The 13,929-nt window shown below is 44.6% G+C and overlaps 1 protein-coding gene across 2 annotated transcripts in view; it reads left to right on the forward strand.

Moving 5' to 3' along the window:
- Positions 1-2,141: 2,141 nt before the first annotated feature.
- ITGAL (integrin subunit alpha L) overlaps positions 2,142-13,929 on the forward strand; it is a 43,627-nt gene continuing 31,839 nt past the window's right edge. For both annotated transcript variants that reach the window (XM_043456204.1, XM_043456205.1), the window contains exons 1-9: positions 2,142-2,352; positions 3,683-3,785; positions 4,524-4,615; positions 4,718-4,785; positions 8,383-8,500; positions 8,625-8,755; positions 9,493-9,638; positions 11,445-11,577; positions 11,737-11,887. In XM_043456204.1, coding sequence (XP_043312139.1) covers positions 2,298-2,352; positions 3,683-3,785; positions 4,524-4,615; positions 4,718-4,785; positions 8,383-8,500; positions 8,625-8,755; positions 9,493-9,638; positions 11,445-11,577; positions 11,737-11,887 — 997 coding nt within the window. In that variant the 5' untranslated portion in view covers positions 2,142-2,297. The remainder of the gene's footprint in view (positions 2,353-3,682; positions 3,786-4,523; positions 4,616-4,717; positions 4,786-8,382; positions 8,501-8,624; positions 8,756-9,492; positions 9,639-11,444; positions 11,578-11,736; positions 11,888-13,929) is intronic.

Raw genomic sequence — 13,929 nt, forward strand, 5'->3', positions numbered from 1 at the left:
CCCTAGAGATTTGCCTGTTCTGGACGTTTCACCTAAGTGCAATTATACAGTATCTGAACTTTTGTGCCTGACTTCTTTCACATAGCATGATTTTCAAGGCTTGTCCATGTTGAAGCATGTACTAATATTTCATCCTTTTAAAAATATTTGTTTTTTAAGCTCAACAGTTTGTGTCCATTTATTTATTTAGCTGCCTTGGGTCTTCGCTCTGGTACGGGGGATCTTTTGTTGTTGTTGCAGCACGTGGACTAGCCAGTTGTGGCTCGCAGGCTCCAGAGCTTGCAGGCTCAGTAGTTGTGGCTTGGACTTAGTTGCTCTGAGGCATGTGGGATCTTAGTCCCCAGACCAGGAATTAAACGTGGGTCCTTTGCATTGCAAGGAGGATTCTTAATCACTGGACCTCAAGGGAAGTCCCTAATTTTTTAAAATTTATTTTTTATCTTATTCATTTATTTTTTTAGCCACATTGCATGACATACAGGATCCTCATTCCCCGATCAGGGATTGAACCCAAGCCCTCTACAGTGGACGCACAGAATGTCAACCACTGGACCACCGGGGAGGTACCTACTTCATTCTTTAAAAAAAAATTTTTTTTTAACACCAAAAACACTTTGTATTGGGGTATAGACGGTTAATAATGTTCTGATAGTTTCAGGCGAACAGCAAAGGGACTCAGCCATACATACACATGTATCCATTCTCTGCCAAACCCCCTCCCATCCAGGCTGGCACATAAGCTTGAGCAGAGTTCCATGTGCTATACAATAGGTCTTTGTTGGTTATCCATTTCAAAGATAGCAGTATGTTCTTGACCCTCTGGAAGTCCTTAACTATCCCTTGAGTTGCCCCTGGGGGACAACATGAGTTCCTTTTCTGAGTCTGTGAGTCTCTTTCTGTTCTGTCAGTTAAGTTTATTTGTATCATTTCTTTTTAGATTCCACACGTAGGGGATGTCACAGCATTCTTTTTTATGACTGAGTAATATTCCGTTGTACAAATAGACCACATTTTGCTTACCCATTCATCGGTTGGTAGACGTTTGCATTGTTGCCAATTTTGGGTTAATATGAATAATGTTGATCTGAGCATTCCTGTATAAGTTTTTTTGCAAACACGTGTTTTCAGTTCTTTTGGATCTAGACCTAGGACTTGCTAGGTCACAGGGAAACTGTATTTAACTTTTCTGAGGAACTGTCAAACTGTTTTCCACAGTAGTTTAAATTTCCGCTGGTAAAGTAGAAGGGCTCCAATGTCTCCACATTCTCACGAACCCTTAGTTCTTTTCTTTCTTTCATTTTTAGTCTAGCCATCCTTGTGGGTATGAGGTGGTATCTTTTAGTGTTGATGTGCATTTTTCTCTAGTGACTAATAATGTTGAACATTTTCATGTGCTGAGTGGCCATTTTATATACTGTTTTTGGAGAAATGTCTCTTAAAATTCTTTGTCCACTTAAAAAACTGGGTTGTCTTTTTATCATTGAGCTATAAGAGTTCTTCACTTATTCTGTTTTGTTCTTCCCTTTTTCAGCTACACCTCACAGCATGTGGGATCTTAGTCCTCAAAACAAGAATTAAATCCACTCCCCATGCAGTAGAAGCTTGGAATCCTAGTCACTGAACTGCCTGGGAAGTCTCACCAGAGTTCTTTATATATTCTGGATACAAGTCCTGTACCAGATGATTTACAAATCATATATCTCCCATTCTGTGGAAATTAGTTTTTTGTTGTTATTTTTTAGACTCGAAATGAATGATTAAATACACTGTTCTCTAATTTGCTTTTTTTTTTTTTCTTCAACAGTGAGTATATCACAGGCATCTTTCAATGTCAAGGGAAGGCTGTCTCATCCTTTTTCCCCCACCCCCATCTTATTTTTTTCTTTCCTTCTTCTTTTTTGTGGCTACATAGCATTCCGTGACGGTTGTACCACAGTTCATCTGACCAGTCTTCCCCTGAGCTTTAACAAATCTTAAGTTCTTGTGTTGGTGAAGGACTGAGACGCCGCAGCTGTTGGGGTCGTGCTGTCTTCCCCAGGAAGACAAGAGGCACAGGAAGCGTCTAACCTGCTGAACACTTCCTCTCTGAAGCTCATGATGCGGTTTCACAACGTCCCTAGGCACAACCCTCTCTCCCCCGGACTCTGTCACCAGCCTGGCGCCTCTGTGAGAAAGTTCCACTGCAAGACGCCCTGGGGCTTTATCATTTCCCTCTTTCACCCAGTCCGGGTTGCCGGTAAATCCCAAGAGCCCTCTGAGACTATACCTGGGCTGGCTCCCTCCAGCCGGCTTGAAAGATGAATTCTTGCATCATCGTGATGAGGTTGCTGCTGTCTGGGCCTTTTCTGTTTGGTAGGCAAGGGAGATGGGGAGGGGAAGGGGCATGTCTCTGTGCTGAGGGAAACAGCAGGACTTTGTAGAACGGAGTAAATGAGCAGCTGATTTAAGGGTGGCATGGGCCATAGACGATGCGGGGGTCAGGGGAATCCTGGAGAGAGGGGAAGGAAAACAAAGAAAGTCAGACAAACAAACTACGGGCAGGATCCGAAGATATTTTCAGGCAAAAGAGGGAGAAAAAGGTCACAGCAGTGAGAGATGGGGGAGGGGCCCTTAAAAATGGGATGTGCCTGCGTGCTAAGTCGATTCAGTTGTGTCCAACTTTGTGTGACCCTTGGAGAAGGAAATGGCAACCCACTCCAGTACTCTTGCCTGGAAAATCCCATGGACAGAGGAGACTGGTGAGTTACAGTCCATGGGGTCCCAAGGAGTTGGACACAACTTAGCGACTTCACTTTTTCACTTTTGTGCGACCCTATGGACTGTAGCCCGCCAGGCTCCTCTGTCCACGGAGTGGACAAGAATACTGGAGTGGGTTGCCATGCTTTTGGGGGGAATGGTTAATGCATACATGGATCTGGCCTAAGATCTGGTTCTATGCATGTTTCTACCTCTGATTGTCATCTTGGACGAGCCCCTTCCCTCTTTCTGGGGCTCAGTTTCTTCATCTGAATAAATGAGGCCAGCATCTCTGACATCTTAAGACGTGTGGAATAAGTCTAAGCCCAAGGAAAGCAGGGCTGATAAAGGACAGTTTGGGGCCTTTCAGATGACACCAAGGATCACTGAGGTTGGGCAGGTGATAAGCGGAATTTGAGATCTAACGGTTAGCAGAGACTGGTCCATGGGGGTGGGGGAAGTTAGGGAGCGTTACCTGAGCAAGGAGGCAGCCTCACAGAATCAGGGGATCTCCAGCTTTCACAGGGAGGAAGCCTGATGCTAATGACCTGAGTTTTCAGGGCGACTGGGCCCCATGTCCCAGGGAGAAGTGGGTGTGTGAGGAGATGCAAACCCTTGCAGCAGCCCCATCGCCACGGTGGGCCCCTTCAGATTGCTCCTGTCTTAGGCACCACCATCTTTTCATCCTTCTTTTGCTGAGAGGCCAGTCGGAAGTTGTGTGTCCTTTAGAGCTCTGGGTAGCAGGAGTCACTGCTTCCATATGTCCTGCAGTCCAGGCCCCCAGGAGAGGTCTAGGAGGGCAGTTTCTAGTCCTGCCCTAGGTGTGGGAGGCCTGACCACACTGGGGGTGTGTGGTTGGTGGCCAATCAGCGCCCACCACTGTGGGGGCTTATGAGGTGAGGAGGAGCCCCTGGTCGGAAGTGACTGACCTTCTGGTCTCTCTCAGCCCCAGCCTGGAGCTACAACCTGGATGTTCGACATGTACAAAACTTCTCCTTCCCACTCGCCGGGAGGCATTTTGGGTACCGCGTTCTGCAAGTTGGAAGCAGGTGAGCTGTTGCCGCAGGCCCTCCCTGCCCTGACCAGGACCTTCCTGTTTCGAGGAGGAGTCCGTGGTGGGATCCAAGCAAGTTCATCCAATAGTGTTAGGATGAGAACCATCCATCGTTAAAGCGCCCCGGGGCTTCCCTGGTGGTCCAGTGGTTAGGACCCCAGGCTTCCACTTCAGGGGGCAGAGTTCAATCCCTGGTCGGGGAACTAAGATCCCACATGGCAGTGTGAAAAATGAAAAAAAAAAAAAAAAAGCCCTGTAATTGCCTAAATAGGAGGGAATACATATGACAACCCCTAAAATGCTTTGCCACACTTTCTCGATTCCAGACTCTCTCCCAAACTAGACAGTGAATTCCTTCAAGGCAGAGATTTTGTTTCTCTCTCAAATCCCCTCTCCATCCCTAGTACATAGCACATAGCAGGTACGCCATATATGACTTTTGAATTGATTACTGATTGAATGAAACCACAATGTCACATTCTGGCAGATCATTCTCTGGGCCTGTTTTTCTGTACTGTCAATGGAAAAGATCCTTAACTTTCTAGAATTCTGGCATATTGGATTATTTTTCTGGGATCCAATAAGGAAGAGATAAGAGCTTAACATCCACCCGGATAGGGAGTGGCTGAATTGCTTCCAGAAAACTTTTGGGAGATCTGAACCCCCTTAATAGGTCAGAGTGGTTGGGTAAAGACCTGGGCAACTCCATCTCACAGATGGAATTTCATATCAGGGTTGTCGTGGGAGCTCCAAGTGAAGGGAACAGCAGGGGAAACCTGTATCAATGCCAGCCAGAAACTGGAGAATGTCTGCAAGTCACACTGAGTGAGTAACTGGTTTGGGAGAAATGTGCTCAGGAAATCGAGGCTGGCCCCATCATACCTGCGTTGCTTAAGTTTCTCCAGGTGAATCTTCTGGTGCCCACAGGTTCCAACTATACCTCCAAGTACTTGGGAATGACCTTGGCGACAGACCCCACAAGTGGCAACGTTTTGGTAAGATTTTTGTATAGTGTGATGTCAGCACCTATGAAGCTTTTACTAGGAAAGGGAGACAAAAGAAAGAAAAAAGTGAATTAAAGATCCTATACAGATGAATGAAGAAAATGTGGTACATATATACAGTGGAATATTGGTGTTGTTTAGTCTCTAAGTCGTGTCTGACTCTTTGCGGCCCCATGGACTCTAGCCCACCAGGCTCCTCTGTTCATGGGATTCTCCAGGCAAGAATACTGGAATGGGTTGCCATTTCTTCTTCCAGGGGATCTTCCTGATCCAGGGACCAAACCCAAGTCTCCTGCATTGCAGGTGGATTCTTTACCATTGAGCCACTGGGGAAACCCTACAATGGAGTATTACTTAGCCATAAGAAGGGACGAAATTGGGTCATTTGTAGAGATGTGGATGGATCTAGAGTCTGCATGCAGGGTGAAGTAAATCAGAAAGAGAAAAACAAATATCATATATTAACATATGTATGTGGAATCTAGAGAAGTGATATAGATGAACCCATCTGCAGGTCAGAAATAGAGATGCAGACAGAGAGAATGGATGTGTGGACACAATTGGAGAGGGGAGCGTGGACGAATTGGGAGATTAGAATGGACACATATACACTGTCGTGTGTAGAACAGATAGCTAGTGGGAAGCTTTTGTATAGCACAGGGAGTTAAGCTCAGTGCTCTGTGATGACCTAGAGGGGTGAGATGAGGGGAGTGAGAGGAGGTCCAAGAGGTCCATGTATACATATAGCTGATTCCCTTTGTTGTACAGAAGAAATTAACATAACACTGTAAAGCAAATATTTGTGAAGTCACTCAGTCGTATCCGACTCCTTGCGACCCCGTGGACTATAGCCTACCAGGCTCCTCCCTCCATGGGATTCTCCAGGCAAGAATACTGGAGTGGGTTGCCATTTCCTTCTCCAGGGGATCTTCCCGACCCAGGGATCGAACCCAGGTCTCCCACATTGCAGGCAGACGCTTTAACCTCTGAGCCACCAGGGAAGCTCAAAATATTCTTCCATTAAAAAAAAAAAAAGATCCTATGCAAGATTAAAGGCACCAGAGAGATTTGGATTCAGTTAGCATTTATTGAGACCCAACTATCAGCTCTTTTTAAGACCTTAGCTACATCAGTGTTTTTTTTTTCCCAAATGTGAAATGTCTGTGACCATTCATACACAAGATGACTTATGGTGGTACACAACTTTAACGTTATATTTATTTATTTATTTTTATTTTTTCATATTTCCTCTGTGCTCGCACATACATAACCTCCCTCATTATCAACATCACTCACCAGAGTGGTACTTTTTTGTTAAACCAAAGATGAACCTACATGGACACATCATAATCACCCAAAGTCCATAGTTTACCTTCGGGTTCACTGTTGGTGTTATACACTCTTTGAGTTTGGAGAAACATATAATGATATATATCCATATAGTATCAGAATATATTCAATACCCTACAAATTCTATGTCTGTGTGTTAGTCGCCCAGTTGTGTCTGATCTTAGTGACCCCATGGACTGCGCCTCTGTCTGTGGGATTTCCCAGGCAAGAACGCTGGAGTGGGTTGCCATTTCCTTCTCCAAACTTTAACGTTTTAATAGTCATACATTGATTTAATGGTTTATTAGAAAAAATATACAACAAGTCCCTCAAATTCATGATTTCTTGGATTGCATTGCTTAGGATGAGGCTAAAGTTTTAAAAACTAAATTTTAAGCAACAAAGTCCTGTTTTTTTTGTTTTGTTTTTAATTCTGTTGAAGTCTAGCTGATTTACAATGTTGTGTTAATTTGTGCTGTACAAAATAGTGACTCAGTTATACATGTTTTTTCATATTCTTTTCCGTTATGGCTTATGACAAGATATTGGATATAGTTCCCTGTGCTATACAGTAGGACCTTGTTGTTTATCCTATGTATAATATACATTATATAGGATAACTATATATAATAGTTTGCATTTGCTAATCCCAAACTCCCAATCCTTTCCTCCCCTATCTCTTCTCTCCCAACAATGTCCTATTATATAACACAAGGAACTATATTCAATATCTTGTCACAAGCCATAATGGAAAAGAATATGAAAAAGAATGTATATATATATATATATATATATATATATATATATATATTTATGTAACTGAATCACTTTGCTGTACTCTAGAAACTAACTCAACATTGTAAATCAAGTGCACTTCAATTTTTAAAAGAATAAATTTTAGTTAAATGAAATACTAAATAAATAATAGTATGTATGATATGCCCATATGACAGAAATTGTGAATTCATACACAAATGCGTTTGAGAAACCCTGCGTTATCTCTTCCAATCCTTAGGACAGAGGTGAGATAGGGATCAGTATACACATTTTACACAGGAAGAAACAGGACCTAAGGGGTTAAAAGACTTTATCAAGATCACACGGTCTTAAAGAGGCAGAGCCAGGATTTGAATCAAATTGCTATCTGAGCTGGAATCCATTGTTCTTCACAATTCATCTCAGCAGTATCCTTCTGACCCAGATGTACGAGAGACAGAAGGTTAAGTGAGTGAAGTAAAGGACTGGCTGAAAAGTTCCTTTGGGTTCGGTATGGAAAAATCCAAACAAACATTTTGGCCAACCCAATATTTATCCAGTATTTAACTGGAGTTTAGTTACTTAGCTATGATTACATGCCAGGCACTGTACTGGGTTCTGATGGGGGAAATGGGAATGAGATACAAAGATGACTATGACACGAGCCAGACCTTTCAAAAATTACAGTCTGGCAGGAAAGATAGTCATCAAAAAGGAAGCAACATTGAAGATTCTAGGAATAGTCATTTGATTTGGTGTAAACACAGAATGTGTCATTGGGAAAGAAGCAGATAGGCCTGGAAATGTACACCAGTGCCCACTGTAAACAACATGAATGCCAAACTAAGGAGTTTAGATTTCATCCTGGAGGCAGCGAGCATCCATTGGCATATAGCATTGGTAGTAAGGATGAAGAGACTGATACAAGAGACCTGGAGGCTGAACTACCTTGCCTTGGTAACCAGTTGGATATAAGGAATGAGAGTCGAGGGATAATGACGCTAAAGGGCAACGTAGATTTGTTATTTCTGTTTGATGGCCCAAGAAGCTTGCAGCAAGATGAATTTCAGAAGATTATGGACTTCATGAAAGACGTGATGGTTTTTCTTCTTGGTTGATGATGCACAAAAGATAGACAACAAGAGGAAGCCCCAACCCGTTTTATTTTTTAATAATTTAATTAATTAATTAATATTATTATTTTTGCTGTGCTGAGTCTTCATTGCTGAGTGGGCTACTCTCCAGTTGTAGCATGCAGGCTTTTCACTGCAACACCTTTTCTTGTTGCGGAGAACAGACTCCAGAGCACGTGGCCTTCAGTAGTTTCGGCTCCTGGGTTCTAGAGCACAGGCTCAATATTGTGGCACATGGCTTAGTTACTCTGAGGCATGTGAGGATCAGGGATTGAACCCATGTCTCCTGCATTGGCTAGTGGATTCTTTACCACCCGGAGCCAGCAGGAAAGCCCACCTCAACCTTTTTGAAACTCTTTGCTTCCTTCAGGCCTGTGATCCTGGACTGTCTCGAACATGTGACCAGAACATCTATCTAAGTGGTCTGTGTTACCTCATCCACCAGAATCTGAGGGGTCCGGTGCTGCAAGGGCACCCTGGTTATCAGGGTAAGGAGTGGGGGGCCCAGTGGGGAGCAATACCTCCAAGTGGTTGCCCTTTCATGGGAATGAGCATGAGCAGGCCAACTCCTGGAGACCCTTTACCAAGTCCCTCCGTGTCTGACCTCTGTAGAATGTATAAAGGGCAACGTAGACTTGGTATTTCTGTTTGATGGCTCAAGGAGCTTGCAGCAAGATGAATTTGAGAAAATTGTGGACTTCATGAAGGATGTGATGAAGAAACTCAGCAACTCTTCCTACCAGGTAAATATAGTAGTTAGGATTCCTGGTGGTAGGCAATAGCTACCTAAAGGCATAAGGGGAAAATCTAGTATTAATACAATGTGTCTCTGTAACCTAAGGGCATGATTATTACTGGACCTTTGCTTCCAGAATTCTCCCTAATTCCTATTTCTGTTTCATTTTGGCTCTTGCTTCCCTCTTCTCTTTCTTTCTGTTTCTCTCTGCAGACTGGCTCTCAGCTTCTTTGGATCACGTGGGCTGGTGGAAAGTGCCCAAGGTCACATGTTCAAGTTACAGGAGGGCTGTTGGGTTTTTTTTATTTTTTAAATCATCTTCTCAAGCAACCCCTCCCTCTGTAAATTTCAGTTTCACACAGAAAAGATTTTGACTGGCCTTGCCTCAGTCCAGTGGCCAACTTTGGCCCAGCTAGTTGTATCCAGTTTAGCAGGGTCATATTCATACTTAGCAGAAATATGACTGCTAGGAACTATCTCTGTTGGTGAGGTGGGCAAACCCAGAGAACCGGAGCCCAGCAGACAGCATTCTATAGGGAATTCAAAATGTATTTATTTCTGTGTTTGTTTATATACAACCTCATTTTCTTCTTTTTTGTTTAAATACAGCCTCATTTTCAAAAGAACGATTTGAGGCAGGGATGTGGAGTTGGGTTGCCCAGGTCTTGGATAAGAAGTTGAGATTAGAGCAGATAAATGGGAAGGGCTGTGTAAAGAGTTTCATGTCTTCCTTCTTTTTTCTAGTTTGCAGCCGTTCAGTTTTCTACAGATTTCAAAACAGAATTTACTTTCTTGGATTACATTAGACACAAGGACCCTGACTCTCTGCTGGCTGGAGTCAAACACATGCGTCTGTTGACCAACACTTTTGGTGCCATCAACTATGTCGCGTGAGTTCCCTTTTGGGAAAGATCCCATCCACTGGTTGTTCTGCGTATTACTAGCTTCTTCAGGTTGCAAGGTGTAGGAACTCGACTGGTAGATCCAGCAAGGGAACAGGTTATTGTAAGAATTCAAGTGGAGCAATTTGAGTTCAGGTCCTTTTATTTATTTATTTTTAGTTGAATGATAATTGCTTTACAATGTCGTGTTGGTTTCTGCCATACAGCAACGTGAATCAGCCATAAGTATACATACGTCCCCTCCCTCTTGAACCTCACTCCCACCTTCCACCCCATCCCACCTCTCTAGGTCCTCACAGAGCACTGGGCTGAGCTCCCTGGTTATACAGCAACTTCCTAGTAGCTATTTGTTTAATATATAGTAATGTATATGTTTCAATGTCACTCTCACAATCTTTTTTTACAAAAAAAAATTATTTATTTACTTATTTTTGGCCGTGTCGGGTCTTAGTTGTTGCACGTGGGATCTAGTTCCCTGACCAGGGATCAAACCTGGGCCCCCTGCACTGGGAGCTCAGAGTCTAGGCCACCTGACCACCAGGGAAGTCTCTCATTGGTGATTTTGGACAGAGGAGTAATAATCTGACTTATGTTTTTAAAAGGATCCCTCCTGCTGCAGAGTTGTGATCAGACTGTGGAAGGGGCAAGGGTGGAAGCAGGGAGGCCAGTCTGCAGGCTATCGAACAATCCAGAAGAGAGATGATGGTGGCTTAAACCAGGGTGGGAATCCTTGAACAAGATCCATGATAGGCCATGTCCAGGTGGATGGAAGCTGGGGAAACATTTACATCCAAGGTAGAACAAGAGATATTGGCAGCAAGTGGTTTTGACCCAGCCCACCCATCAGGTTCTTCTGTCTTTGGCAGCTTCCAAGTGTTAACAGCTCTCCCACTCTCCCCTCGTATCTCTTCACCTCACACTGTGGCCTCTCCAGGTGACTTACCGCTTCTGTGCCTAAAGCAGATCATGCCCTAAGTCAGGGATGGTGGGATGGCCACTCTTGGATAAATTGTCCATCTTTGGTTAGCTGTGGGGTGAGGAGAGGAGGATGGTTCAGATAGAGTGGCTGTCCCAGGGGAAGTTGTGGGCAGCCTGTCTTGCTTCAGAAGGAGACTGTGGGCAGGGCAGGAATTTGTAGCCTGGACTTGTCCAGAATTTAGTCCTCCCCTCTTTCTCTTCTGTCATATGACTGAGCACCTACTCTGAGTCAGGAGCCAGAGATACAGCAGCAAAACAAACAAGGCTCTTTCCTCGAGGAGGTCATGCTCTGTGGGGGAAATTGATGTGGAAACAAGTCTCTTTGATTCCCTAGGAAACTTGCTGTTGCAGAGATGTACAGGCAGCCTGGTGATGGTCGGGGATGCAGAGGTGGTGTTGAATGAGCTTTCTCCAGAAAAGGGCCTTTCCAGTGTTCTTTGGCTGTGGAACCCATCCTTCCACTGGAATCTCACCTACATCACCAGCATATCTAACTGATTAAAGGGTAGTTGCCATGTGGTTGAAATGGGGAGTAGGAAGCCCAGAGTCTCACCTCACTGCCCACAGTCTCTGGGACAACCTGTGGCTACCTAGAATTCTGTTGAAGACCACTGGTCCAGGAGGAGAGATATGGCAACCTGGGCTGAGGAAGGAGGCTCAGAAGAGAGCTTTTGAGAGCTGGAAATAGCTGCTTGGGGATTGTGAAGAGGGATTTGTCACCATCAGCAGGGCAGTTACTACTTAATGAACATGGTGAGGCGGAGCCTCAGAGGATTTGGGGGGAAGTCTCTTACATCCCCCTCTTCCTTGGTACAGGAAAGAAGTGTTCCGGCAAGATCTAGGGGCCCGGCCAGATGCCACCAAAGTGCTTATCATCATCACTGATGGGGAAGCCACCGACGAACACAACATTGATGCGGCCAAAGACATCATCCGCTACATCATTGGGGTATGGGCCCCAGGTCCCTGCTACTTCTTAGGACCTGTCTTCCCTCTCCTATTCTTGAACCCCACTCCCTTTCTCCCTGGGGCCAGGGTCTTGTGAAAATAGTAGAAAATTGTTCTGCAAGTCTGAAGATGCCAGTTCTACACTCTTCATTTCTTCCAGATTGGAAAGAATTTTCAGACCAAGGAAAGTCAGGAGGCACTCCATCAGTTTGCCTCCAAACCCGCGGAGGAGTTTGTAAAGATCCTGGACACATTTGAAAAGCTGAAAGATCTATTCACTGAGCTGCAAAAAAAGATCTATGTCATTGAGGGTGAGTGGCAGACCCTGGGAGAGAGGGTTTGGAGGTTCTATAGAGAACCTCACCTAGGACGTTAGATTTGAGACACGTGGAATAATAATCACGGGCACTCACAGAGCATGCGTCACGATGCTAAGAGTTCTCTGGATAAAAGACCTCAGGTGGGAACTTAGGGAAGGGTGATATAGGAGCAGCCTCTATTTCCCTCTGAAGTTCTGTCTTCCTCTTGAAGCTCAGCCTGGTCCAGGACAGGGCTCCGAGCTGACCTGTGTCTTACTGGTGTCAGCTGTGTCCTGTAGAATGACTATAATTCTTTCCATCACTCAGCTCCTTCACTGTCTTTTATCCTGGGCTTCAAATTATTTGAGATGGGCAAGCAGGGAGGGGCCGTGGGCAAGGAGCCCACAGGCCCTCTTTGTTGGCCCTGAATAAGAGAAGGTTTGGTTGTAGTTGTCAGACGGAGCACTGCCTATGGGAGAGTATTTCCCCAAGTGGCCTAGTCTGCTGAAAGATACATGATTCCCCCAGGAAGCCTCTTCGCTTAGGACACAGCCTTGGTGCTCACATCACGTGAAGAGGCAATGTGTTATATATAATGGCACCAAGCAGAATTCACTCTGCATGTGCTATGTAACCTCAGGCAGGTCCCTTTCCGTCTCTGAGGCTCGTTGCTCTGTCAAATGGGGATAGTAATAGCTATCTCAGAAGGTGGTAAGGTTTAACCACTGTATTCGTTTCCTAGGGCTACTGCACCAAAAATGAGGGGGCTTAAAGCAAGAGAAATGTTTTGTCTTGCAGTTCTGGAGCCTAGAAATCAATACTCATGAGCTTGACAGGGCTGTGCTCCTTGGGATGGTTTTGGAGAGAATCCTTCCCTGCCTTTTTTTTTTTTTAAGTTAAATAACTAATTAATTTGGCTGTGCTGGGTCTTAGTTGAGGCACACAGTATCTCTGATCTTCATTGGGGCATACAGGATCTTTAGTTGCAGCATGTGGGATCTAGTTCCCTGACCAAGGGTCGAACCCAGTCCCCTTGCATTGGGAATGTGGAGTCTTAGGCACTAGTCCTTCCCCACTTCTTCTAACTTCCGGTGTTTGCTAACATTCCTTGGCATTCCTTGACTTGTAGCTGCATCATTCTAGTTGCCTGGCTGTCTTCTCCCTGTGTGTCTACCCATTATCTTTTCTCCGTGTCTGTCCTTCTGTGTCCAAATTGCCCCTCTAATAAGGACACCAGTCATATTGGATCAGGGCCCACCCTAATGACCTTGTTTTAACACATCATAAGCTAAAGCCTGTGGCTGGCAATTTGTTATGTAAGGGAATATTGAAACACTCCTGTCAATAATGTATGAGTAACAGAAGATGTATAACTATGTCTCTGGTCAGTAAGTTGTTAACTTGATTACCTCTGTAAAGACCCTGTTTTCAAGTATGTTCACATTCTGAGGTACTAGGGGTTAAGACTTCAATATATTTTCTTTAAGGTACACAGTTGAAGTCTTAATGACTGTTTAGAAAGTGCTTGGTAGCTTGTAGGCTCTAAGTAAGTCATAGCTCTTATCCTCTATCCTCCCTGCCCTTACTCATCCTTCAGATCATAGTTTAAATGTCATCCTCTCTGATATTTTCTCATTGATCCCAAGTCTGGGATCCCGTGTGCTGCTTTAACCACTGTATGTTTGTTCCCCATCACACCCCTGTGATATACATTGTATTAGAACTCTCTATTAGGACTTCTCTGGGGCGGGGGGGGAGATCCAGTGGTTAAGACCTCGAGCTTCCACTGCAGGAGGCAGAAGTTTTATGTCTGGTCAGGGAAGTTCAAGTTTGTTAATTCTAGCCATGATGGCTCAGTGGTAAAGAATCTGCCTGCCAATGCAGGAGACAGGTTTGATCCCTGGTCTGGGAAGATCCCACATACCTCGGAGCCCATGCTCCACAACTATTGAACCAGTGCTCCAGAGCCTGGCAGCCACAACTACTGAAACCTAAGCGCCCAAGAGCCCAAGCTTTGCAACAGTGAGAAGCATCACAACTAGAGAAAGCCTGCA

This window comes from Cervus canadensis, chromosome 32, assembly GCF_019320065.1.
Source record: "Cervus canadensis isolate Bull #8, Minnesota chromosome 32, ASM1932006v1, whole genome shotgun sequence".
Taxonomy (NCBI): Eukaryota; Metazoa; Chordata; class Mammalia; order Artiodactyla; family Cervidae; genus Cervus; species Cervus canadensis.